Below are 27,545 nucleotides of genomic sequence, written 5' to 3'. Positions count from 1 at the left end.
TTGCTGACACATGATGTACGGCGTACATCAGTATTATTGTAGAACACTGCACGAAGAAGATTTTCAATTCAGTTTGTTTACATTGAATATCATGTCCTTTCATTTAAGTACCAAAGAAAGGCTCCTTCTCTTGATAGATGATATGGAATTGATTGCAAAGTAAGTTGCCGCACATTTATTAGATGATGTTGTTCATTGCCAATATTTCAGAGAGCTGATTGAAAATCTGGTGCCAAAACACCAAATTGTAAAGTCTTCCTCTGCCGAACATACTCACACTGCTCTTGTGGATCTTTTGGTGGCCAAGGATGAAGAGTTTAGAAAAATGTTAGAATTAGCCGATGAGCAAGCCAAACTTGAACAAAAAATGGATGAGCTAAAAGCCAAAGTTGATGTGCAGGTATGAAACATATTGAATGTGTTTATGTTAAAATTAAAATATGTATGATTTCCATATCTTGTAGGATCGTGAAATACAAAAACTGCAAAAATCTCTCAAAGAGGCAGAACAAATACTTGCAACTGCTATTTTCCAAGCTCGTCAAAAACTTGCTAGCATAAATCAAGCCAACAAGCGTCCGGTCTCATCTGAGGAATTGATTAAATATGCCCACCGAATTAGCTCGGCTAATGCTGTCAGTGCTCCAATCACTTGGTGTATTGGAGACGTAAGACGTCCCTATCCAACAGATATTGAAATGCGTAATGGTTTTCTGGGAAAATCTGATCTTAATATCAATGGTGGTGGTGTGGTTCACCAAAATAACTTAGCGGACAATCAACGTAGTGTGAATGAAGTTCCCAATGCATTCCAAAATCAGTTTAATTGGACAAATATGGGAGAACTACACATGTCAATGGGAACATCTGGAAATTCTGTTCCTTTAGAAACTCGGTCACATAAGGAGACCTCTCAGGACGATGTTGAAGTTATGTCCACAGACAGCTCAAGCTCTAGTTCTAGTGATTCTCAGTAAATAAAGGTACAGGTATAGTGATTGTAAAGATTAATTGTTATAAAATTGCATCTACTATTCCTCTATTGTATGTTTTGTCACTGCCTTGAAGTTGGTGGCATTGACACTTATTTTTAGGAAATTCCCTAATCCCGTATGAAACATGGCCTTATTGGCACACTGAGCTTTATGCCCGGTATTCCGTTTCGGAATTCTGCGACAAATCATTAGGAATAAGCGACTGCAAAACTCCGCTCAATTTTTCGACGATAATATTGTTTCGCAAAGTGCAAACTGAACAATGTTTCAATGGAACTTCCGTTGCCGAAAATAGATTTGTATTTCTTAAGGGTAATGTTAATTTCGCTTTCATTCAATTATTTGGGGACAGTGTTTGAGTTCTGTATTTCCGATAAAAAATTGATTGCAATAATTTTGCGTATATCTAATACTGAAAGATTAAAATTTTCTATCCGAAAATAGTGGAGCTTATACAAAAAAAAAAAAAAAAAAAACTGAAAAACACCATGTTATATTTCTATCGACAGTTAAGTAAGACAATGTTATCGACTGTTTATTTTATGCAAAACTGTATTATTGGCACGTCTAACCGTCGCATACTGTTCCGCCATCATTATTTGTGTTTGTGAAAAGACACGTGAAACCGGTATATGGTATATTTAAACTCACTAAGTTAGATCCGATAAAGTACAATGGGCCTAAATAGGCATGGTTTCTCCTTACGAAAGATTGCCCACCTGTCATACAAACTAAATCCAAAGATCACATAAAACATTGAATACATATGGTGATGGCCCAAAGAAAGAGGCCCCTTTTATTCATGTATCGAAGACAAAATATATACGCCTGTTCTAATAATATTATCAACCAGCCGTGGGTATGTATTCGCAAATTAATTTTTTCTATTGGATTTGTATTTATATGTGCTTCGTACATATGAATCTATGATGCCACTTTTCCTGGAATTTAGTTGTGGGTATTAGCAGTGCTGGCAATATTGGGGATTTCCCCAAATATTTTCCGTGGATGGGGACGAAAATTTTGAGTTGGGGACTTGGTGGGAGAATTTCCATAAATTTGGGGATTTTTTCGATATCTTTTCAGTACAGTAAATCAGGTCTGTAATAAGAATTTTCGTGAATTGTACAAAAGGCGCAAATGAAGCATTTGCAGCTCTCAAGCTGGAATAAGATCATATTTTTGTCAATTTTATTTTTGTTTTAATTATTACAATTTTTAAATTATTATTATTATTTTTAGGTTATTTAAATTCTACCGCAGATCATTTCTTTATTTTTTTTTTTTTCAAAACACCTTGTCAAAAAATTATTGGGGATTTTTGTAAGGAATTTTAATATAAATTGGGGAATTATTGGGGACGAAAGCGTCCTAATTTTGGGAGAAGACCCAATAAACACAGGATGAGCGTTTTTCAAATACAACACCTTTTCAGTTTGAGGATAAATATCATTATCAACATAAATTCAACTTGACTTGAAACATGTCATCTTCAATACATTTTCAAATTGTTTGCGGATCACTTCCAAACCGCCAAAATATTGACGAAAACTTTGAAAATGTGTTGAAGATAATTGGAGAAAACTTTGACAAAACACTACCATGAAATGCAACGAAAAAACCACATGGTTTTCAATACTACTTTGTGCAACGAAGTTCGTGGAAGAAATAATAAAATGTGGAAATTTTTTGATAATCAATAATCAACTGAAATTTCTTAAAATATTTTATAATAATTGGTAAGTAAAAATAAAACACGAAATGAAAACTTTAAGGAAGTCACTAAACTCAAATCTCTTTGCCGACAACTAAAATCTTTGGATGCTGCTGCTTGGAAAAATTAAGAGGCTGGTTATGCTTTCCCATACCAACTGGATGATAAATCACATCGATAGTTTAATTTACATCGCATCATCGGTTCAATTTGTTATTTTGTGAATTCATATTGCTAGAAATTTGTTCTAACTCTCTGGCCAGCACGTTAGTTGCAAATTGCCGAAATTTTAATGAATTTTATAACTATTTTGCGACACCAACGTTCTTGAGGAAATCGAATTTTGTGGGTCAGTTGGAAGAAATACAAAAATACGAAATATTTTGGACAATAGACTGGAATTAATCCAAAAAGCTAACTATAATTGGTAAGTCAAAATAAAAAGTGAAATGAAAACTTAATGGAAATCACTAAACTCGATTGTTTGCACAAAACTAAAATCATTGGATGCTATATTCTTGGAAGATGTTGGCCGATGAAAAAATGATGAAATAAACAACAAGGAAAAGTTTCCAGAAAACTTTCAAAGTGCAACAATTCCCATATCAAAATGTGCATTACATCAATTTACATCCCGCCATCAGTTTCTTATTTTGTGAATTGCTCTTGCTGGAATCTATTACAACACGCAGGCCAGCAAGTTCCTCGATAGTAATTATTTCAAACTGCCAGCATATTAATTAATAATTAATTAATTAATTAATAGTTATGTGACACCAACATTATGGAGGAAATCGAATTACACATGTAAAAATGTTTAAGATATTTAAAGTTGTATTGATAGTTTTATTTATTAATAGTTAAATAAGATAATTATGTTTTGATTGGTATTATATTATTATTTTTATATATTATTAATGTTATTTTTAATACTATTCTATTTTTTACCGAAAAAAAATTAATAAATTATACAAAATCCCTAGAAATTTAGCGTTAAATTCAACTATGCTTTAAAATAAAAATACATTCTCCAATATGTTCGAATTTTAAATGTATTGAAAAACTCGTACTAATTTGTTGAATTCTACCCTTTGTTTTTTGTTGAGAACGTAGTTTTCTCAAGCTAAAGGTGGGTATTAAGTTCGAGTTTAGCCGCTAAAGTGAAAACTAAATCAGTTAAAAAAGGCATAACATTATACATTTTTGTTGCAAATTTTATTACAACTTGATGGGGAATAACCCAAAGCAAATTTTCACAATGTTTGTATTCCGTAAAATTGATTATTAAAGGAAAGTAATCGTGAAAAAATGACGATTTTAGCGGCTAAACTTGAACTTAATACCCACCTTAAGTCAATAAATTGTGGATTTCCGTTATGGGAAAGAACTGTGTTTTAATTATTCGTTATGCGCTTCACAGACTATCAGTTATTCCGGACGGAATGTCGGTGTTTGTAAAGAATCTTACAGTGTGTCGGATCGACACGACTTGTCGGCGATGACTAAATAATCGGTAAATATGTTATCCCATAAACATTCAGCAGTATCGATTATGCCTTCGGACTTAACTTATAATGTGCACAATATATGGGATATGTTCGACACGAGCACTGTCGTCCGGAATAACTGATAGTCTGTAAAGCGCATTAATTAAATACGAATCAATATAAGACATAATCATATAAACCATAATAAAACCTTTCACGGCCGTATCTCCGAAAATAGATCTCTCAGACAAAAAATATACATCACTTCATGTTCTAAATCGAAAAATATATGAACTTTCAAAAACTAGACAAGTCGGACAACGTGTGCTATAATAGATTTACGGCCATTTTCATGTAGCTCTGTTAGGTTTTAACTCCCAGTTAACAGAAAGTAAAATCGAAATATCTTCTCTCCGGTTAACTTTAACTGAGAATTTTTCAGCAGTTAAGATCCTAACTGACATATGGAATATATAACCAAGATGTCAGATATGTCCGTAGTACGGTTTAAAAGTTCGTTAGCTAACTGAGCACTAACGGGGATTCATGAAAATGGCTGTTAAGCTCATAATTTTAGGTTATTTTGGTAACGCTATCTTTAAACAATTTAATTGAGCCGATGCAAATTGCTAATGCTTTCAGATATGTATACACAGTCCTTGTGAACGCTTGGTATGTTTGAGGTAGGTTTTTGCATGATAAAACTACTAAAGGTACTGCATCACAGTCAGCTGAGTACATCCAACTGTCAAAAACATGTCTTATTACTATTGGTTACATTTTACATTCCACAGGTTACTATTGTCAAAAATATGTCTGGTTACTACTGGTTACATAGGTAGTTACTAACATTAGTATACTAACATTAAAATTATAAACAAAACTGACGTTTGGATGTAGTTGAATTCTGTTGTTTTTGTTTTTTTGTAATACTGCCTGGGAATTATTGGGTGTTTGTAACATTTTCGTTTTGATATTGACATTGAAGAATACATTTAACTGTGTGCAAGATTTTTGGCCATTTTCTCCATTTACCCGCTTGTAACACATACAACATCAATAATAATGTTTTGATGTATTATGCGTCTTACAAAGTATATGTTCTTCCGGAATGAATTTCTGTGTTTGCAAAGAATCTTACAATGTGTCCAATCGATACGACAATTCTTTGATGACTAAATAATCGGTAAATGTGTTATCGATCCCATAAATATGCAGCAGTATCGATTATGCCTTCGAACTTAACTTATATGGGATATGTTCGTCACGACCAATGTCCTCCGGATAAAATTATATTCTGCAAGGCGCATAAAGCTATCTTATAAATAATTGTACTATGTTATACGTTCCAATTTTAAAGGAAAAGCGCTCCAACTCGTTATCGGTGTGATAAGGGGTAACGATGGAGCGCATTTCATTTGAAGTTATTAATAAAATTCGATCAGCTGTGTGACTGTGTTGTGTTTTGGCCTGTGTACTAAAACACTGATGTGAATTGGAATAATGGAGGAAATTTCTGAAGAAGGAGTTCGTCTAAACTTAAACGGAAAATTGTACAATAAAGTTCACATAATTGCTGAAGGTTATTCTTCCTTCCACTCTGATGAAAGATCATCGGAAATAGTTGGTTTTATGTTAGCCAATTGTTCCTGCACCTTAATACAAACTTCTGGAGGAAGCAATATAATCGTTGACACCATGACTGCTTGGGATGGCGACATAATTAAGGACTCATTGGCGAAAATTGGAATAAGGCCGGAAGATGTCAATTATGTTGTTTGCACCCATGGTCATTCCGACCATATTGGTTGCAATTACCTTTTTTTGAATGCGAAATTACATTTTGTCGGCTCATGCATGTCGCATCGTAACACATATCCAGATTTTCGGGAACCATTTTCTATAGACAATGGTGACGTGGAAATCATTAGCACTCCAGGACATACAATGAGTTGTGTTTCTGTTCTGGTTCACAATGCTGAACCAGATGGTAGCACTATTGGCATTTGCGGAGATTTATTTGAGCGAGAAGAGGATGTATTTAATGATGATATCTGGTTAAGCGCAGGTTCCGAGGACAATATGGCACAACGCAATAATAGAAGCAGGATTGCAGACATGTGTTCCTTCATTGTGCCCGGACATGGTAAAGGATTTTCTGTTACTGAAGCTATTAGACAAAAACTACGGTCGGATTTACAAGAGCCATCGGCCAAGTGATAATATTGGAATTATTATTGGAAAGGTAATTTGTCTACCTGTTCTATTTACCTATCGCTAAATAAATCGGCAGTATGTTCAAAAGACAAATTTAGAATCGACCAGTTATATGACAATACCAAGTAAGTAAACATTTTTTCTTACAAAATGTGTAGAGTTATGACTAAATGTAGGAGAGGAGTATTAAATCACTGCATGTATAACAAAAAATGCCGTTTAAAATGATGGAGGCCATAAATGAGATTTTTGTAGCGATAATATCGTTTAGCACATTCTTTGTTGATGTCGCAGCTTAATTACGGTATGGAGGTTTATTCCGGGACATGGTCATATAACTTGCATCGAATGGAGAGAGTTGTGAAGAAGATTGTCCGATATGTGTTCAATTTACGTGTTCGGGATCATAATCTAGTTAACCAGTGTATTCCTGATATATTAGGATATTTCTTCAGGAACAATATTAAGATGAAGTCTGTTTTTTCACTTCTACAAAATTTTTAAGTATGGGAAGCCGGAAGCTATGACCCGTGAATTTGCATTTATTAATTCAATAAGAAATTTATAGATTGATGTCCCAGAATTCAGTCTAACATATTCGAACAATACTTTCTGGGTCCGAGTTTTTAGTTTGTGGAATCGACTGCCTTCTGATCTTCAAGTTTTCTTCACTTCTTGTAACGCATATCGAAAGAAACTAATTGACTATTTAAATAATGCGAGTACGGTAAATTGAAGAATTGCTGCCTGACACTTATAGGACTTTTTACTCTTTTTTTTGTATTATATTCATGTGGCTGGGGAGCCATATATACTTGTTATAAAATAATTTCAAGGTATTTAAAATTAGATTTACAATATCTAACGTAGCTTTAGGCCTTTAGTGGTTTCCTTTGTATTGATGTCTTAATAAATTATATGAAAAATGATTGCACTGAATACTTTACCTAACACCTCCGACATGTTTCTAAGAAATGATCGGCAAAATTAGGAGTGTTACCCTAGAAGGAAAATTGGCGTATATTCATAGTTATAAAATGCTTAATAGTAAGTAAAATGCCTCCCGTGAACGACAAAAATCCACAGTTGCTCAGGAGAAATTTCAGAGTTTATAGGCCTATAGATCGTGCTAACATTTTGTAGCATGTACTATGAAGTTTGTCCTTTATGGTAGATATGTATGCAGTATGACTTGAGACATTGAGACATTCGTTTTTATCACATTACTGCAATATTAATTTTTACCATCTTTCTGTATATCGAAAGAAATCCCAGACGGTAAAATAGCAGTCGCTGGAATTTGTATCAATTTGAGTTTCTGTATTTTTGATAGTTCGTTTCGTTTGTATGATTATCAAAACTGAGAATTTTCAAACGTTTTTCTTGACACACATTGATATATATTTTTTGCATGTAGTAGGTTTATCTGTTGTATAGCGAACACTCAAGAACAGTTTTATTATAAATTTCACAAGGGTCTGTCTAGAATGAATAGCATTTTTTGAGTTTTGAAAAAGGGACAATACTCACTGTTGATGTTCAGTATCTGTAGGCCCTACTTGTTTTTTAGAGTGAATTTTATCTATTTATTTTATATTTTATTATACCCTGCGCCACACTGTGGAACAGGGTATTATAAGTTAGTGCATATGTTTGTAACACCCAGAAGGAGACGAGATAGACACATGGTGTCTTTGGCAATAATGCTCAGGGTGGGTCCCTCAGTCGATATCACCATGTCCGTCTGTCTGTGAACACATTTTTGTGATCAAAGTCTAGGTCGCAATTGAAGTCCAATCGCCTTCAAATTTGGCACATGTTCCTAATTTGGGTCAAAATAGATCCCTATTGATTTTGGAAGAAATCGGTTCAGATTTAGATATAGCTCCCATATATATTTTTCGCCCGATATGCACTAATATGGACCCAGCAGCCAGAGTTTTATACTGATTTGCTTGGAATTTTGTACAAACATAACACTTAGTCGTATAGTCAAGTGTGCAAAATTTGATTGAAATCGGTTCAGATTTAGATATAGCTCCCATATATATATTTCGCCCGATATGGACTTATATGGCCCCAGAAGCCAGATTTTTGGCCGAATTTGGTTGAAATTTTGCACTAGAAGTACAATTAGTAGTATAGTCAAGAGTGCAAAATTTGATTGAAATCGGTTCAGATTTAGATATAGCTCCCATATATATCTTTCGCCCGATATGGACTAATATGGTCCTAAAAGCCAGAGTTTTGGCCCAATTTGGTTGAAATTTTGCACAGGGAGTAGATTTAGCACTGTAGCTATGCGTGCTAAATTTGGTTGAAATCGATTCAGATTTAGATATAGCTCCCATACATATCTTTCGCCCGATATGGACTTATATGGACCCAGAAGCCAAAGTTTTATCCCGATTAGCTTGAAATTTTGCACAAGGAGTACAATTGGTAGTATAGTCATGTGTACCAAATTTGATTGAAATCGGTTCAGATTTAGATATAGCTCCCATATATATGTTTTTCTGATTTCGACAAAAATGGTCAAAATACCAATATTTTCCTTGTTAAATCGCCACTGCTTAGTCGAAAAGTTGTAAAAATGACTCTAATTTTCCTAAACTTCTAATACATATATATCGAGCGATAAATCATAAATAAACTTTTGCGAAGTTTCCTCAAAATTGCTTCAGATTTAAATGTTTCCCATATTTTTTTACTAAAATTGTGTTCCACCCTAGTGCATTAGCCAACTTAAATTTTGAGTCTATAGATTTTGTGAAAGTCTATCAAATTCTGTCCAAATCGAGTCATATTTAAATGTATGTATTTGGGACAAACCTTTATATATAGCACCCAACACATTTGACGGATGTGATATGGTATCGAAAATTTAGATCTACAAATTGGTGCAGGGTATAATATAGTCGGCACCGCCCGACTTTAGACTTTCTTTACTTGTTTTTTATTCAAAAATTCTGTAATACAAAGCCAATAGAGCCTATAAAATGTGTATATTATATCATAACACAAATACTCATTAAACTCAGAAGAGAACATATTTAATTGGCTCCCTAGCCGAAAGAGTGGAAGTGATTATGTAAATAACGATGAAATAACTAGAAATAGGTCATTTATACGGCGCAAGCCATCATAAAATCAATCACGTTAAAATACATAAGAAATATTCCTCCTTATACGAGTAATAAATATCTGAACATTTCTAATAGAACGCGAAAAGGTAAAAACAGAAACCAAATCTAAAGGTCTAAAGGTGTTTAGCTAGAAACACTTCGAAAAGTGGAGTCCACCTTTCATAATCTTCAGAGAGAAGTTCACCAATGTGGTATCACAATGGACTGAATAGTCTAAGTGAGCCTGATACATCGGGCTGCCACCTAACCTAACCTTTGTAATCTTCAAGTTTGATTAATCGGCTTTATATTTTGCCAAAATCGATTAATATTTTTATTAAGTGACCAAACCCAAGTTCAATGTTGGTCATATGCAACTCGATATTAACATTCATCTTTTAAAGTTGTTTGTAGGAGAATTTGTTTAGTTTAAAAAATTCGTATTATTCGTGTAATTTACGCTATGATTTTCACTAACCGCTAATACAGAATGTCGATTTTTCCAATGTTAAAAGAAAAACGGCGGAAAGACTTTCCAAATCTTTATATAGTTACAAAGTAGACCTTGGCAAAATTCCAAAATTTATTTATTATTTAATTTAAAAAGTGAAATGTTTATAGCGGTTACAATCCCCAAGTGTTTGAATTTGCCATAAACCAATTCCCTTGATTTCACCCATTTTAAGTAAATCAAACACAATTCGAATTAATTTGTAACAAGTTTTTTTTCATGGTATATTTCTTCATTTTTGTTCAATTTTGTTTTTCTTTTAAATTATTACTTTTTTGTTCTGTTTAATTTTTAATTTTTTCCTTCTTGCTTCTTTTTAATTTAATAAGAAAATATGTGTGTACGTTATGCCTAAACAATATTTACAATGGATTACTTCTTCGAAATAGAAAACAAAACAGACTATACTTAATGGGAAATTGCAGATTTGCTTCTTTCGCATTGTTCTTTAAATTATTTCTTAAATTAGTAACAATATCTTAGATTGCAGCTAACAATATACATTACTACGATATATGTATAAATATTTTAGAATCCTTAAATAAACTGTGTATTTATGCATATATATTTACAAAAAAAATTAAAAAATTTTCTAGCATAGGAAATTAGGAATTTAATACATTTTGTTCAAGTATGGAAGTTTGCAATCCATAGTGGTTTGGTGTCACCACATTTGGATAAAAAAATCAGCAGAGCTTTCCTTGGGAATCTGTAGTTAACTTATAGTCTCCCTTCAGTGATCATTTATCTATATAATGATGGATGATAGTTATTTTATGGTGTATATTAGGTAGTAGTGTTGCATTTGAAGATACAAGAGAGATGTGTTCACAACCTGAGCTTATTTTTGTTAATGTGTGAGTGATGTTTCAGAGTTCATATTTCTGCACATATCGTAAAGTCCAATACTGTGGAAAACTGCTACTAAGTTAACTGGTATTTGAAATCCGTGAATCTGTATCGATTCTTGTTGGCGAAAACGATGAACCTGCTTAAAACAAATGCGTTTTAATTTACAACTGATACTAACTTCCAACCATAATGTGTGCTGGCTGTTCCAGTTCATTGTCATATCGCGTGTTTCCGACTGGCGTGAGACTATTTTTGAAGATGTCGTCGGCGGAGGAATATTTACAACTTGGAGCAAGTTCGGTGAATTCAGTGCCCAAGCCGAATTCCATGTCGAGAAAGCCATATTCCCATGTCGAGGCGGATATGGAGTTGGAATTCATATTGCTTACATACGAAGAGGTTAGCGAGTGTGTTGCCGACGAAATCGTAGACAAAGTCGTGAACGTTGCTGTGGTGGTTGCTGAGGGAGGTGTCGTCGATGTATTAGAAGAATTTGAGGATGTTCCGGAAGATTGTACTGTAGTAAAAGTTCCACTTATCGCTACGGATGTAGAGGATGTATTATTTTCAATTGATGATGTGACCGAAACTGGGACAGCGGTGGCTGGATTAGCAGGTGGTAATATGGAGAAAATATCATTGTTGTTCAGGGGATCTAATGCTGATTGAGAAGATAAGCTTAAGACGGAACTCCAATTTATCGACCTTGTTGAGTCATCGTCCGCGAAACCTGAATCAGTATCGGACATTAGTGAATTGGAGGATGAGGTGAGTGTTGTACTTCTCGCACATGCTGTTGGAGAAGATTGCACATTGCTGCAGGCTGATGGGGCAGACGATGAACTTGAAGTAGACGGCGCTGATGAGCCAGGGGTAGGTGGTGATATCACAGATTGGCAGGGAAAAGGTGTCACGCGTCCCGAATTAGACTCTCGGAACGGGTAGTGGTCATAAGGGTGTAATGTTGTTGTCGTTGTCATCGATCCAGCACAGCTACCATTTCCCTGTGAAAATTGTGCTGACGACGTGGCAGGTTTTTGAATAGAATTTTGAAAGTTTTGCTGTGAAATATCGACTAAGCGCTCCGAGTTGTAGTGTTGTTGTTGTTGCTGCTGGTGAAAGCTATTGTGGTTAGATTGTTGTTGGTTATGATACTCCACATTGCCTCCAAGTCTGCCACAACTCAATACAGGCATATAATCCTGATGTTGAGGGTGAAGCATTGGCTGTTGAGTATTATGATGTTGCAGGGACTGTTGTTGACTACTCCCCGTGTGTACGGGCGAAGGTGACTGTATTTGCATATGCGAATGCAAGTGGTGATGGTATTGTGGTTGTTGGTGTAGTGAATGCTGCAAATGATGCTGTTGTTGGTGTTGGACCGCATGAGCTGTGGCTTGGTGAAGCTCCTTAGCTTCCGTTTCAATTTCCCGATCAATCCTCTTTAGTGTATTGCAGATTAGCACAGATCGGTAAAGTGATTGCTCTGAAACCTGCCGGAATCTGGACAATTTAAACATTGATAGGTTGCGAATTTTTAGACGAATGTCTTTATAGCAGTTTTTATTGTTGCTACACCAAGTGCCACGACCATCACAGCACCGTTTAAGAGGTGGATGCCTTGACTCCAGACTTGATGCGATAAAAGGCGTAGAGGCCGAAAGAATGGGGCTCATGTTTGGGTTTGGAACTGGACTACTACAGCCCAATTCCAAATATGATTTACCATTCTCGGCACACCGTATTGTTTGTTGCTGCTGTTGTGCTGAGTAAGTGGATTCGGGAGCAGGGTAGAAGGATGATGGACCACTAGCCCATATGAAACCATTAGGGCCCGTTCGCATATGGGGCGGACTGCCAGTTCTTGAACAATTTTGTTGCGGGAATGGTTCCGAGTAATAATTGGGTCGGGAGCCATAACTCTGCGAGGACGCTGATGAGAAGCTACCACTCATACGCTGTGCCTGAAGGCTGGACGACGAGTTTGAAGAGGCTGGGAATGTGTGATATCTCAATGGGCAATATGTTGGTATAATACTTTCTTCTTCTTCATAATCATCTTCAAAATCATCATCGTCGTCGTCCAGTTCATCTGCACTGAGTAGGGTCGTTGCTAGGGTTGAACGTGTTGAAATGCTGCCCCAGGGATCACTAGGCACTGCAACGGCTTGCAATTTCGATATACAATCGACAGGTTCGGGAGCAGATGACCATGGCTCACATGCACTATTGGCCACAACTTCTAGTTTAGCTATGCTGTCCTCGGGTACTGGCGTTGTAGACGTTGGCGGTAAAGGTGTTGTGGCATTATCCTCCCCCTCGGAAGGTATAGCAGCTACAATTGTATGTAACATGGCTGGGCTACTAGTTGATGATTTTGGAACTTCTTTACCATTTCTAAGACTAATCGATGATGCATTACTGCTGCAGGAAAGCTGACAACTTTTATTTTCATTGTTATTGTTATTGTGATTTGCCGCTTTATAGCCATTGATGAGAGCTGTTACTTTTTGCTCCTGCACTGCATCAATATAATTGTTGTTACTCAATGACCATTTGCTAGATTTAATTGGCGGCGGACAATTTGTGTACGTATTTGTATCCTTGGAATCGAACGATAAATCATGCTTCCGCTTAGTGGCGGATGTGGCTTGTAGACCCATGGCAGAATTTACCTAAAAGTAAACAAAAACATAAGGACGTTTTAAAATCAATATTCCTTGCTAATGAAATATTTTATATTTGTGCTATTCTAAATTCCCATTTCAATTCTTTTCTTACATTCCCAATAACCACAAAAAGAAAAAACGTTACAACATGTTTAAACCGTTAAGAATATATTTAACTACTCGCGGTGACTGAAAGGAAGAGCGTTGCCATGCAGGACTTAAAAGGCTGGCTGCTTTGCCAACTCGGATGACGCAGTTCGTTCAAGTAAATGCCACAACAGGCTTATTTTTCTTCTTTACGGTGGTCGACGAGCCATCCTTCTCCATACACCACTAAACACACAAAATGTAAAATATAACCAGTACGCAAGAAACATTATAGAGTTATAAGAAGCAGAATCAGAAGAAACAACGAGGAAGGCGATTTCAACATTTCACTGAACACACAATGCAGAGGCAAAAAAAGGAAAATATAATGAAAATGTTCCATTGTGTTTATGAGTTGCCATATGCCGTGCCGATGATGTTCTATTCTTCGTTTTTGTTGTTGTTGGACTTTCTTATTCCGAACCATACTTCTATGGCTCTGGCTGTTGGTTCTTTAAAGAGATTTCGTTTCGTTTTACGTACGACGGCTGATGCCACCACATACAATTCCCTTCGCCTTTACGATAACATTGGGGTGAGTTTCAATTCGTTTCAGCGTAAAGTTCTACTTACGAGAATTCATGGTACTATTGCTGCTAAGCTGTCACGGCACGGCATGTGTTATTTTCCTTGATGTGCCTTTTTGTGTGTGCTCTTCTATTGTAAAAAGGTTTTACGTTTTTCCTGGTGGTGGATGGATGGATTGATGGAAGTATGGGATGGTAAAATCGAATTTCACTTCATCCCTTACTCCATTCAAGCAGGCCGCACTGCTGTTGGAGTAATGAAATAATGTACCTTCCTAGTCGACTTATACTCACTACTCAACTCGTGTTTCCTGCATAGAACACACAGCGGCCCATGAAACAGTTCCTATGCTATTTTTCAAACGGCCTCGGCCTCCCTTCGCTCTAGCAAAACTCCTCATTGCATTCACATCTGTGTACATACATACATACAAATGGGCGATGGGATTTAGGAAAGACTTCTTCCTATCTGCCCTTCTTGGAAATAACCAACAGTACGGTAAACGATATGCACCAACAATACCAGATAACCAAAAATATGGGATATGTGTGCGTGTGTATGAGTTTCGATGTTAATCAAATCATGGGACGTTATTTTCATTTCGTTTAGCCCTGTTGTGTGTGTTTCTGATGAACCCAACCAAAATGTACACATTTGTTACACTATGGATGAGATGAGGGGTCGCTTGATCTATTCTCCAAAGCAAAACATAGAATGTATGCACTTTTCATATGCACAGTTCATAGGATGTGGGAATGTATTTTGAAAGTGGAGTTGAAACGGAAAAAGTTTTACCGTAAGCTTTTGCTGAATGAACTTCTCACACTTTGGTGGGCAATGTAGAAATTCTAAAAAAATGTGTCACATAAGCTATGACAACAATATCGCAGATCCTCAGAGCCTGCTATTAAATGCAATTCTAAAAAATTGTAAACACCTTGAGTAGAGAAGTCCGATGATGTGCACTGCCACTCATCGGAAGCTTTGGAATTTTACATAAGCTATTGCCATTTTACCATATTGAAGAGTTAAACCATGCAACTACAAGAGTGAGGTGGAGAGAAGCTGCCAAACTTCATTCATAGCCTTTTAAAAGTCCAGCTCAAAAATCATCATCATCGTCGTCGTCGTCAACAACAATACCACTGTGAGACCGACAAACAAAACAACTTCAACGCCACATGCGCCGACTCTATACCTAATACCAGCAATCCAGTGGATCTTTCGATTTGTTCGTTGCTGGCCGAGATGTTAACTTGGAGGTGAAACCAGCTCTCGAACAGAAAACATTAGCCATTTACCTGTTAGCTTTGCTTTTTTGCCAGTACCTGAATTTAACGAGCCAGAAAGCGGCGAATTGCTTTGCTTATTGTTAGAGTGAATTAAAAGACGTCGGATCGTTTCGTTGTTGGCCAACAACGCAAAAGCAGATAAAAATACGCCACTGTCAGACTGAAACTTTGATACCAGCTCTTATAAAATCCATATGTGTTTTTCATTTTGGAAATAATGAAACTGGTTTTTGGTTTGCGTTGAGAAGAAACCAGCTTAGTAGTGACTGCAACACAGACTTCAACGTCGGCATTTATTTTGGATTGAAAGTATGAACAAAACCAGTGATGATATTTTTGCGATACGTATTTGCGTTGGCTGCCAAGTATTTAGATTGCTTTAATATTCATGGCAATCTCTTCCTATCACAGTTTGAGTATTTACTATCTAAGTATGAGAGAGAAATTTACTTTGCCATTCAAGGTTCATTTATTTACTCATCATGGAATGGGAAAGATTTACTTAAGTACCTGCTATGGGTACCTGTTCCCATAAATCTGTGTCTGACCTTCTAAACATTTTTCAAATCCTTATGTTGTAATTTGCTAGTTATCTCTGGATTTTGGCTGGCTACCTGTTTAGGATTGTTAGGGTGTTATTTCTAAATGGAATTTAAATGACCTAGTCCCTCGAGGGCGACAAGAGCAAATGACGAAGAGACCAAGTCATACATTTTCCTCTCGAAGTATTAAGGATTTTCAATGGATGAATTGCAATTGTGGTGTTAAATAAAACTAGGCTTCACTAAACAATCTCACGAATATTTCAGATGGGTCTAGGGGGTCACTTATTTTTCTATATCAATGAAACTCAATTATTACAATACTATGAAGATCACAACTATCACAGGATAAACCACTGACTACTGACTATTGATATGTAGTGATGACTACCCAAACAAGTCATTCGTTAAACACTCAAGCAACCTTCGTTGCAGGCGAAATTTGAGTGAACAACGGGTCGACTCGTCACTGTTGGATCATCAAAACATTAAACGTCAGTCAAGCTATAAATGCTCATGAACCATCCAACTTTATACCAGCTTTAAACAAACCCAATGGAAAATGTGAAAAATGAAATATTTTCACATTACACAAACACACGCACACATATATCTATAATCAAACATAAAAACGTATATTTTTGTGTACGGGTTCGTTTGGCTGTGCGCATACACTTTTACAGAGTTTGTTTTTTTTTCAATCCCAACACAAAAAGCGAACAATACAACAACAGCAGTCAAGAAATCGTTGATGGTGGATACAACGGCCCATCCATCGAACCAACCATTCAGCTAACTACCGAACCGACCGACTACCAGCCATCGGTGAAACTCAGGCCTGTTTTTATAATACACTTAGGAAAAAATATGCAGAATTAAGTGATTACAAGGGGAGCGATTATACAACAAGAATGAATTCAGTCTCATTTACACAATGCAGTATTTACTGAACTATGGTATAACCAATAAACCGGCAAGAGTTTTGCAGAAAATAAATTAAATTGAATTATTTCCCTATAGCTCTTAGAAAAATATTATGTCAAAATATCATTGTCATTTGCTGTAGAGGTCTGTACTTATGAAAATCGCTTTATTTTCGCGTTTCCTTTTTTTAGATAATTAATTCTCAAGCAGATTTTACTTAAAATTTAACATACCTATGTTTGCTTTCATTTCTATTTTTTTTAATAATTGCACATTAGATATCCAACTTTTTAACCGTCATTTGCCTTATAAAAGGGATTTCAAATCCACTTTTAGCAAAAATCAAGTGTTTTCGAAAACCGTACTTAGCACAGCCCTTATAGGAGCAAAAACGATCATATTATATATATTCATAGATTGTAGTTTCTCTCAAAAACAAAAAATATATATCGGTTCCAAAGATTATTTTCTTGTACTGTTGTTGGCATGTACTGTTGTGTTGTTCGTAAAGATCAAATCTGCTCAAAATTAAATTTCGTACTTTCGCGGCTAATTTTTTTTATTATATATCTTATTGTGCATCATAAATGTTCTCAATTATGGGTAAAATTGACTAACTGAAAAGGAAAAACTATTGTTTGCTTAGTTTATTCTTAATCTTCGGAACTGTCAAACAGCGTTTGACATCGATGAACCATCTATGCAATCTATGGATATACATTCTTATTTTTTATTTCTTTAATATTTATTAAAACTGAGATCACCCTCAGATTAGCTGCTAATTGCTGCCATTGTCTTTTGCAATTCAAGAAATATTTATATATTGTTCTCCACTCATTAAAATATAAAAATTCTCTCGGTGTATTTCGAAAGCAATCCAAAGAAGAAGTAAAATCGTATAAACGCATCAGTATAAATGTATGCTTGGACCCCGTTGCCGACAAAACGACGTTGTACGTCGCCATTGCTGCCGTCATGTCAGCTATCATGGCATTCACTTGGCTCTGTAAGACCCCCTTACACCACAGCAATTCTCCCCCTCACTTTGTCTTCATCGCCATCATCCTCATCATGATTCTATACAAAAAAAAATACGAAAATACGTCGTTGGCCGACTGGCTTGTACGTTGGATGATGGTTGCGTTGTTTATTCGATCGACCGACACAGTCCACACTGAATGTACGACAACGACGATGGCAAGCAAGTAAACAACAACAACGAAAATCGACTTGAACAAAACAAAAATACTGAAAATGTAAAAAAAGAACACCACCAACAACAACACATCTAGTGAAGAAAAAAAAAACTTGAATGTACACAAAGTATTTCCACATCCAATGTTGCTGACTCGTACTAAAACTGAATCGACCGACACACAACAGCCAGCAGCAGTACGGAATGTTTGGTTTTATTATAGCTCTGAACTCATATAACGAGCACAATGAACGACGACGACGACGAATAACGAGCGAAGGAGAGATAGACTGTAAGCAGTGGCAATAACAACAACCAACGACCAAACGAATGCCGTACCACACATTCGTACACATTTCACGAAGTACAGTCTCAGTGTTAAAAATATAACATGGGTGTATTCAGAGAGGGCATGTAGCAGAGGGGATCATCACAAGCACAACACAGCACAACACCACATCAACAGCCCGACATAGCATTCAGAGTACAACAAAGAAAGATGATGATGATGTAGGGTTGCTTTGAAAAAATAAAAGTCCCATGAACGAATAATATTCCGTTCGAAAGCCGAGAATACAACCCAACCAGCTTATGAATACAACAAACTGACGATAATAATGCTGGTTATGCAGTACTGTGTATTCGACTGACTGTTCTGTGTGTTTTAGGTACACAGTGGGCACATTAATGACATGAGTCATAGCGACATCTGTCGGTTAAAGGTAGCTAGAATAATAAATGATATCGAATAATAATGATAACTTCTTTTATGATATTTAAGTAGTTCGATTATAAATTGCATTGAAGGTTTGGTAAAACCAAAAGAAAACCAACTTCGAATTTCAAAGCGAAATTATAATGGATAATATTCACAAATGAAATGAACTGAATTTTAATACAATTGCTTTTAGAGTCACATCATCAGTGCTTTATACAACGAATCGAAAAGATCACAAAATGCATTATGTAGATTACTGTGTTATAAAATTATGACTTTTTATAACACATTCGCCTATACAACCACTTATATATACGTGATGGGTATGGCAGTTTCATCCCCACCATCATCTCTTTCAAAAAGCCCTGTGATGTTTCATTGTCTTTCTGGCACTTCACTTTTGTATGTTTGTCGCTCGGTCTGTCGGTCGTACGCATACACCATCCTCCCTTATGCTGGTGCTTGGCTAAGGTTTTCTGCTATAAAACCTTACAGTCGTTGTCGTATCATGGTTGAAATGACGATATTTCACATTTGTAGGTAAAAGGGAGCTTTTGGGCGTAAATGAGGAGGATGAAATACACGGAATTGAGGATAAGTCGATAGAAGGATGAGGTGGTTGCTCTGGCATTTGGGCGAGTGGGTGGATGGGGGGTTGTTTATAATGTTGGGTGTTATTTCCGTTCGCAGGATAGATAAATGAATAGACCAGGGGAATGATTCAAAACCAGCAACTAAGTAGAATAGTCTGACTGTCAGGACAAACTGCCTGACAGTTTCTTATAACTATATATATATGAAATTTTCAGTCAGTATTCGGCAGTACTGCGCATATACACATTTGTGGTGATTTTTATTTGCCTGTAACAGTCACACGTTTTGTCTGTGTGTCTTTGCTTCAGACCGACAAACTGGCAGTCGTCGTTTTGTTCGTCAGACGAGAAATTCTCTTAAACTCTGCCACAGACAAAAACTAGTGGGCGATGTTGATATCTCAAAAGAGTACACAATCATGAAAATTGGGTGATTTGCTTTTACATGCTGCAGTATTAATAGGTAATGGATGTTGGTATCAACATCGATTGAATTCTCTTGAAATCGTCAAATACCGATTACAAATCACTCTACATTTATGAATGCTTTCCAGAGGACTGGAAGTCAGAAGTTGAATTCAAAGTAAGACAAGGAAAGGAGGAATTAAATCAACAGGTCTTGTGGTAAATTATTTGTCCAATAATTTATGGCCGTGAAATAATGGGGAATGTTTATTTGTTTTCTTGAATCGCGAAGACGAAAAATAACAGGGGAAAAACTGTTATGGGGTATGCCACCAATTGGCTGACAACCACCCCTTGCTGCTTTTAAAGTAACTCATTACTATAACACTACGAAATTGAATCCTTTTCATGTTTTGTTTTCCAAGAGAAAAATGCACAAAAAAATCGAATAAGAAACAAAGGCCGCCAAGGATGAAGGCAGGCATTGATGGAATGGGTGCATGTGAGATTTTATATCCGTGATAAATGGAGAGAAGGAAACACATATAAGGAGCATGGTCATTCATGAATATTTTAAGTGTCGAGAATTTGAAGTGAGCATATTGAACTCATTTTTGTGGGCCATTCAATCTTTATACCGTCATCATCGTAGACATTTGGAAATCGAACAAAGTCTGCAACCAAAAAATGCATGAGAACAAACCTTCAGTATGATGCATGTTCAAATCGAAACATTGACCATCTGCATATTGGGCGATAATATTGGTGACGAAAACATTTTAGTAATCCATCGACGTTCACATATGATTTACATCAATTATTTGGGAATATTTAGATCATCAAAGTAACACTTTTATTTTTCATGTTGTCCAAACATTTCAAATGGTGGACTCTTTCGAAAGTCAAGTGTAAATAATGACATACAATACGTGTGAATGTGTGTTCACCCCACATCCATGAAGCATTGAGTTCCTCCGTATTCCGGTTGTTAATTGAAAGAGAGCCAAAATCTAACTAAATGAATACCGCAAACAAATTAAACTTTTAAAGGAATTCATTACGACAACGTGCTTTTGTTGGAGAGATTCTTCTTCGACGGTGATTCTTTTGTCCAAGACGTAAAGATTTAATGCCTCACCCCATGCAAAAGATATACCAAGCTAGTGGCTGTGGAAATGCCGTGAAGTGTTGTTGGCTGTTTGCTTGCATTTTTGTTAGCAATTACTAGCGACATTGTTGGCGGAGTTTGTTTCCATAAGGAAATGCTTCCGAAAGCAAAAGTAAAATAGGAAAACAGAGAACTGTTGCACCATAAATGATGTTGCGACCATCGAGAAGATGCCTTTAAGAGCGCTTGGCTGTTGAGTTGGTGTTGAAATGAATTGAGAAATGTACTGTGTTTACTGCTTGGTTGGCCTTATTCGTTTTCCTCGAAGGCATGTGAGGGGTTTTGCATGTTTACTTTGGTGGCTGCTGCCTATATTCGAGATAACGCAAGACATCTCAACCCTTAAGGGTCCCTGTGTCGAGCCGTAGCTTTTGTTTTGTTTTTTTTCTTCTTCTTTCCATTATTATTACCCAAGGAGAGAAATGCACCAGTAGACATGACAAGTGCTTTATGTGTGTGTGTGTTGTTGTTGTTATTGCTGTTGGAGTATTGCAGCCAACTGATTCAAACATGCATAAACGCAGATATTTGGGAAGGAAGGAAGTATTGCAGTGTGCTCGTCGTCATTGAGTGGGTGGAGGTTGCTACCAGGGGCTGGTTTCATAGCAAAAAGTTTCTCAGCCATTGCAATTTATAGTCGGTTAGTAGTGTTGTATGAAGTAAGCAAGCAACCCGACCATGCAGTAGCACCTCCACCATATTCTTTGCCACAGTCACGCAAATTTGATGATTGTTAAGAGGGGGAGTATAAGAGGACGAAGTAAACAAAATAAAAGAAATACAAATACAAATACTAAAACAAATTCAATAACCAACCACGTGCTACATCCTAAATACCCTGTTGGATACATTGGTAATGTTTTGTTGATATCTTAAAGTATTATGTGTTACAATCTGGAGAAATAATACCAACATCTTCCAACTAATATCTCTAAAAATTTGTATTAAAAATCGTGGCTCCAAATTGTAATGTTTTCCACATTTGAAGAGGAAGAAGAAGTCTCGTACAATCCAACCGTCTCCAAAAATCTAATACTGATCCCATTTATGGTTTGTTCTGGTAAATTTGCAAAAGGTTTATTTACTAAAATGTCGTAGTATGTCTTCCAAACCTCACCGAATTAAAGATTCCCCATTCCCTTGGTGAAAAGTAAGTATTATGTGTTAAAAATTAAGGGATCATATTTTGAGAAATGGTTCAGAGTATGTTCGAAAATATACAATCCGAAATAATCTGACTTGGTAGAATACAAACTGCACAAGTTTTACGCTAATGGATATCCAACGATTTAAAAGGTTACACTATATGAAAAAATCTCTGTATTTTGGGATAAAGCAAAGACATTGGAATTGAAATTAAAGTTTAGAAGGAATATTTATAGCCAGCTTTGTTTAAGAGGGCTAGTGTTTGTTTTTATTACTCTCCCCACAAATTATACCGCTTCACTGGGACCTATCACAATAACACCTAGCACAGCACTTGCAGTTAATGAATTAAACGAGTTGAAGGAAACTTACCTCTGTGCACATTATTCGATTGAAACGTATAAATAAATCCACAATACTCTCGTGAAGGCTTTGTGGTGATGATGTTGATGGCTGGAAGGGCTCCAAAATACGATGGTCCACTTTTATAGGTTTTTGGATGGAAAAGTTCTTTTTGTGGAGGCGATGGTTATTGGGAGGAATTTTATCGGCTTAGGCTTTATGGCAAACAGATGCTATAGCCATAATATGATTGAGATATAAACACAAGGACACAAACATTTCAACAGGGATATATTCGGACATCTTTCTGGGCTAAAGTTTTTCACTTATGAATGGTCGGTCGGTCAACAGTTTGTTGACAACTTGGTGTTATTGTTTGTGACAGTTGCTTATGGTGAAAACAGTCAATCAGCAAGCGAGCGTGTAAGGTTTCCTTGCTTATTAAAGAGAGATGGTTCTGATGCTGTTTATTGTGTTATTGTTGTTGTTGCTAGTGTTGGGCAAGTACGCGCGGCACAATGGATGGATGGGGGTACATTCATTGATCAATGAATGGGATCTTGTTTGATTTATATTCTTCTTCCTCCTGCTTTTCTTCGTTTAATTTGATTTGATTGTTTATGGTTGGTTGGTTAATTGTTTGTTTTGATTATGGTATTTCTTGTTACGCGCCGAACTAATGGGTGAATGCGAATTTAGCTCTGTCTGTGTTATGTTTCCTTGTTTGGCACTCAACTTTAAACAGAATGACAACAATGACCAATAACTACAACCAAAAATACTTGACAGGTAGTCTTCTGTTTTTTTTTTGTTTTGTTGGTGTTACGCGTAATATAAACAAATAAATAATTTTTTGCACTGTCTCGAAGTTTTTATATTTAGACACTGTTTTTTTTTTTGCTCCAATGTTCTGTCACTTTATTTCACTCTCTTTAATTTTTTCCCACTTAATTATTATTTTGATTTCAAAATATTTTTTGTGTTTAATGTTTATCCAATGTACATTAGGGTTGATTGCTGGCCAAACGATATTAGTTGGTCGAGGAACTGCTGGCGCACTTTATTCTTTTTTGTTTAAATTTCTAAAAAAATCGCGCTTTTTGTTTTTATGACTACGCTAAAATTTTGTATATGTGACTCCAGCGGCTGTCTTGCGAGCGAACGTACGGGCGTGTACTTAGTCTACCATAGTAAAATCAGAAATAAGCAGTCGTTGTGAAAGATATGTTCATCAGAGTCTCAAAGCCGCATACAGGCAGCCAGCCAGCAAACCCTCTCGTTTTTCACCGTCACCCTCCCTTCAATGCAATTATTCCACCGACATTGTTGTATGTTCGAATTCTCTGCTCTCTGCCTCTATATACAGACACCATCACACAAAGGAAGTTCAATGGTATACAATGTGTGTGAGTGTGACGGCAACATCAGGTGTGAGAGAGAAAGGTTGTTACTAACTATACACTCTCACACTCACTGAGTAAATGGTTTTTGCTTGTGTTGCTTGCTGGCTGCCTTTCCTACATAATACATGAGCAAGCCGAGTAGTACACAGCAAAAATAACAAAACCTTATATAAAGCACATCATAGCGAACGGATGGAATAAGCAGTATTGCCAGTGTACTGTAGAGTATTCCCCGATTTTGGGATTTGCAATTCTATTAAATATTTGTCCATTATGGCCATACAAGGTAGCGTATGCAATAAGTTGTTTGCGCCAATCCAAAACGCTTGATAAATAGCAAATACACCTTTGCGTAAAGTTTAGTACAAACTACGAATAATTTCTCAAATTTCTTTTGTGAAATTTGAATTCAGTTTGTGGGAGTACGGGATAAAAATGAATGTGGCAACACTGTGATGGAATATGAACAGAACAATACAATGAGAGATACAAATACACAACACAAATGCATAGCTGAGAAAGATATTCGATTATTTCGATGACGAGATGAGAGAGACATGGGTTACCAGGCCTTAATTTGACTTGCCAGGCAGTCAGTGGCGTAGTGCACTAAATGCTAGTTACTGTATGTAATAGAAATATATTCGTCACACTTAGTGGAAACAACCATTAAAGACTGAATATGAAATAACTAAAGCTGTAGAACATCTTGTTCAAGTAATTTAAAATGGTGCATGGAATCCAACTCCAAAGTTTCAAAGATTTCCCGAACGTTTCCAATACAGTGAAAAAGAAAATAATGGAGAATGTCTTAAAATCAGTGACAATTACCCAAACCTCCCGAAGACAGAGGTGGATTAAAGAAGACTACGTTTCACCAAAAAAATGCATGATGAACAAATTGAGATGCGAACTCTATATCTTAGACCAACTAAGTCAAGTGACTTTTCATGGTGGAAAATTACTAAGAAACTAAATGTGATGAATAAAACAATTTATCGAATTCGAAAGAGTGACGGCACATGGCCCAAAAACAACACTGAAAAATTAAAAACATTCACTGTTCATTTGTATAATGTATTAACTCTCAACAGTTGTGAAGAAACTCCAGTATATAATCGAAATATTTTAGATCAAACTCATCCGCTCGATTTGTCCATTAAAAATCTCGAAATTGAGCTATAAAATCTCTGCAGCTAGCTAAAGCTCTTGGTTATGACCTACTAACCCCCAAAGGTCCTGAAGGAGCTTCCAAAAGAAGGTATTGATTGCATCATGTTTATGTTTAATACGTGTTTAACTTTAAACTTCATAAGCCAGTTGATCAAGTCGAACAATTAGTTTACTGCCCGCATTATCTAAAGTTCTGAAGTCTATTTTCCGTTAAAGATTATTGCCAATAACATTATACCAAATAATCATTTTGGATTCAGGAAAAATCACGGAACAATCGGTCAGGTACATCGCTTGGTGGGGACAATAAATTTACGTTTTGAATCGAGGCAATACTGTACATCTGCGTTTCTAGATATTTCAACAACGGCATTTTATACAAAGTCAAATCACTAAGCTATTATTTGTTATCAAATTTTATATTCCAAAACCGAGGCACATCTTTCAATACAACCATCAAGATATTGCAACAATTTCAATCGAAAATACATGGAAAAATAACCGGTGCTCCTTACTACATAACCAATAAATAAATATACGAAGAACTGAATATGAAAACAACGAAGAAATAATATCTCAACTTCGAAGTTACGGAATAAGAACCCAAAATCATCCAAATCCATTAGCAACAAATTTAATAGCAAATGTGGAAACTTTCACCAGATTAAAGAAAACATTTTTGAGGCAAAAATGTTCCATGTTACCTATGCAAAACTAACATTTTGCTCTTGACACATATTTCTGCGTGTACGATATTGCTGTGGCTATTTCGCAAAAGCTCCTGGAAAGCAGTTATTCGCCTCATAACTTACCCAGTTTTTATGGGAAACGTCAAAAGTACACTTCACCTCTCAAAATGCTGGTTGTTCGTGCCAATTCGTGCGAGCTCTTATGTCTAAGCTTAAAGTGGCTGACCGATTTATTTTCAGGCTCACTTAGACTGTTCAGTCCATTGTGACAAAATTAGTTAAGAAAGAAATGTAAGCGTGAAAAAAGCTTGTGTTATCGGTTATTTGATTTTAATCAAAGATTTCCTTTTGCATCGAATGTTACTACATAATAACCATTTTAATTGCAAATGACTACGCCTCTGGTAGCTACCCAATCAACACTAAGTGTGTGGCAACCCAGAATTGTCTATTTCGGTGATGTTGGGGGAACTATTCGGATATTTTTTTATTTTAACGTAGTGTTGTTAGTTTTATTATTTGGATTCTTTGGTGTGCTTGCTTGTTCATTTCCAAAGAGTGGGGTTTTTGGTGTACACTACACCATTTCAAGAGTGGCATATACATTTCGGCAAAAAGTCTGTCACAACCAATTTCGTTATGTTGGACTCAAAAATGTATTGTATTCAGGTTGCGAATGGGTTTGGAATGAAATATCACACGATTTCCTAATTTTTATTGTTTTTCTTTTCTGCTTCATGAACAATTTTTGTTTAATTTAATTACAAATTTATTTAATTCTAATTTATGTTGATACGCGTGAAGACAATAATATTTTTATAAAATCTACTCAAAACTTAGATGGAAAATTCCTACTGCATCTACATTTTGTCTTTTGAAATTTACTTAGAAAAGGAAACTGAAAACCGAGCATAGTGCCCACATTAAGTTATTGTTTTTTTCACAGATTACAAAAATTGGTTGTTATTTTTAAATATGGACTAGACTAACTATCGATACCATAAGGTATCAATTTTAGCACCGAAAAGGACAGAAAACTTATTGATGTCACATTTTCAGTAAAGCATATGTTTGAAATCGTTACCCAAATGGTATCAAATTTAGTATGTTGGGCTAGAGTTTAAAAACCTATAACGGAACTTGTTAACGAGATGTAGTAATAACAGCGAATATTGGTATTGGTGATGTATTTGCGGCCAAACGATGTAGATTTCTTGGATTAGAGTGTTTATGCATACGACCAATTCTCACATTTTCATGTTGTTTTGGATGAAGGTTTCCACACACACACAAACACATATGCAAAAACAATCTCGCACACTAACACAGGCACATACTGAAATTCAGTCGCACACGTGTGTGGAATGTTGTCAGTTGGGATTTTTATATTTTTCCACATCCACATAGTATGCTTACTTGATGTTCGCTCGTTTATGTCGTCGCATAAAATGGTTTTGGTTTTTGTTTTCGAACCGAACCCAACTGAACCAGCCAGTCAGCCAGCCAGCTATTGCTAGCCATCAACAAAGGCGACTACGGAACCAGAGAGATATGTATGCATGCATATACATTTATGGGATTGGGGTTTGTGGGAGTCTAGAGAGGAGGGACGGACGGGCGGACGGACGGACGAACGCAACGGATGGATGGGATAGATAGATGGATGGATGGATGGATCATACCATACAACTTATACGAGCTGAATGTGAA

The 27,545-nt window shown here is 36.1% G+C and overlaps 3 protein-coding genes across 7 annotated transcripts in view; 2 read left to right on the top strand and 1 right to left on the bottom strand.

The window, feature by feature from the left end:
* MED4 (mediator complex subunit 4) lies at positions 1-1,005 on the top strand. The gene is made up of 3 exons (XM_075288841.1): positions 1-159; positions 211-400; positions 465-1,005. Exons 1-3 carry the CDS (start codon positions 11-13, stop codon positions 975-977), a joined length of 852 nt encoding a protein of 283 aa, XP_075144956.1. The 5' UTR covers positions 1-10; the 3' UTR covers positions 978-1,005.
* Positions 1,006-5,649: 4,644 nt separating this feature from the next.
* LOC142219998 (metallo-beta-lactamase domain-containing protein 1) overlaps positions 5,650-27,545 on the top strand; it is a 53,020-nt gene continuing 31,124 nt past the window's right edge. Inside the window, exon 1 of the mRNA XM_075288840.1 lies at positions 5,650-6,441. Coding sequence (XP_075144955.1) covers positions 5,700-6,416 — 717 coding nt within the window. The 5' untranslated portion in view covers positions 5,650-5,699 and the 3' untranslated portion in view covers positions 6,417-6,441. The remainder of the gene's footprint in view (positions 6,442-27,545) is intronic.
* Positions 10,245-27,545, bottom strand: part of tara (SERTA domain-containing protein 2 taranis) — a 56,206-nt gene continuing 38,905 nt past the window's right edge. The window contains exons 1-2 of one of the 5 annotated variants that reach the window (XM_075288836.1): positions 22,601-23,778; positions 10,245-13,576 (exon numbers count right to left, since the gene is read on the bottom strand). In XM_075288836.1, the coding sequence (XP_075144951.1) occupies positions 11,075-13,576; positions 22,601-22,612 (2,514 nt within the window). In that variant the 5' untranslated portion in view covers positions 22,613-23,778 and the 3' untranslated portion in view covers positions 10,245-11,074. Of the gene's footprint in view, positions 13,577-13,682; positions 13,968-14,290; positions 14,310-14,538; positions 14,720-22,600; positions 23,779-27,545 lie in introns of those variants that run through there. The other 4 variants (XM_075288838.1, XM_075288839.1, XM_075288837.1 and 1 more) reach the window with 4 other exon arrangements.

This window comes from Haematobia irritans, chromosome 1 (assembly GCF_050003625.1).
Source record: "Haematobia irritans isolate KBUSLIRL chromosome 1, ASM5000362v1, whole genome shotgun sequence".
NCBI classification, from domain to species: domain Eukaryota; kingdom Metazoa; phylum Arthropoda; class Insecta; order Diptera; family Muscidae; genus Haematobia; species Haematobia irritans.
Note: the sequence above shows the minus strand (reverse complement) of the source record. Positions and strands in the feature narration are given on the sequence as shown.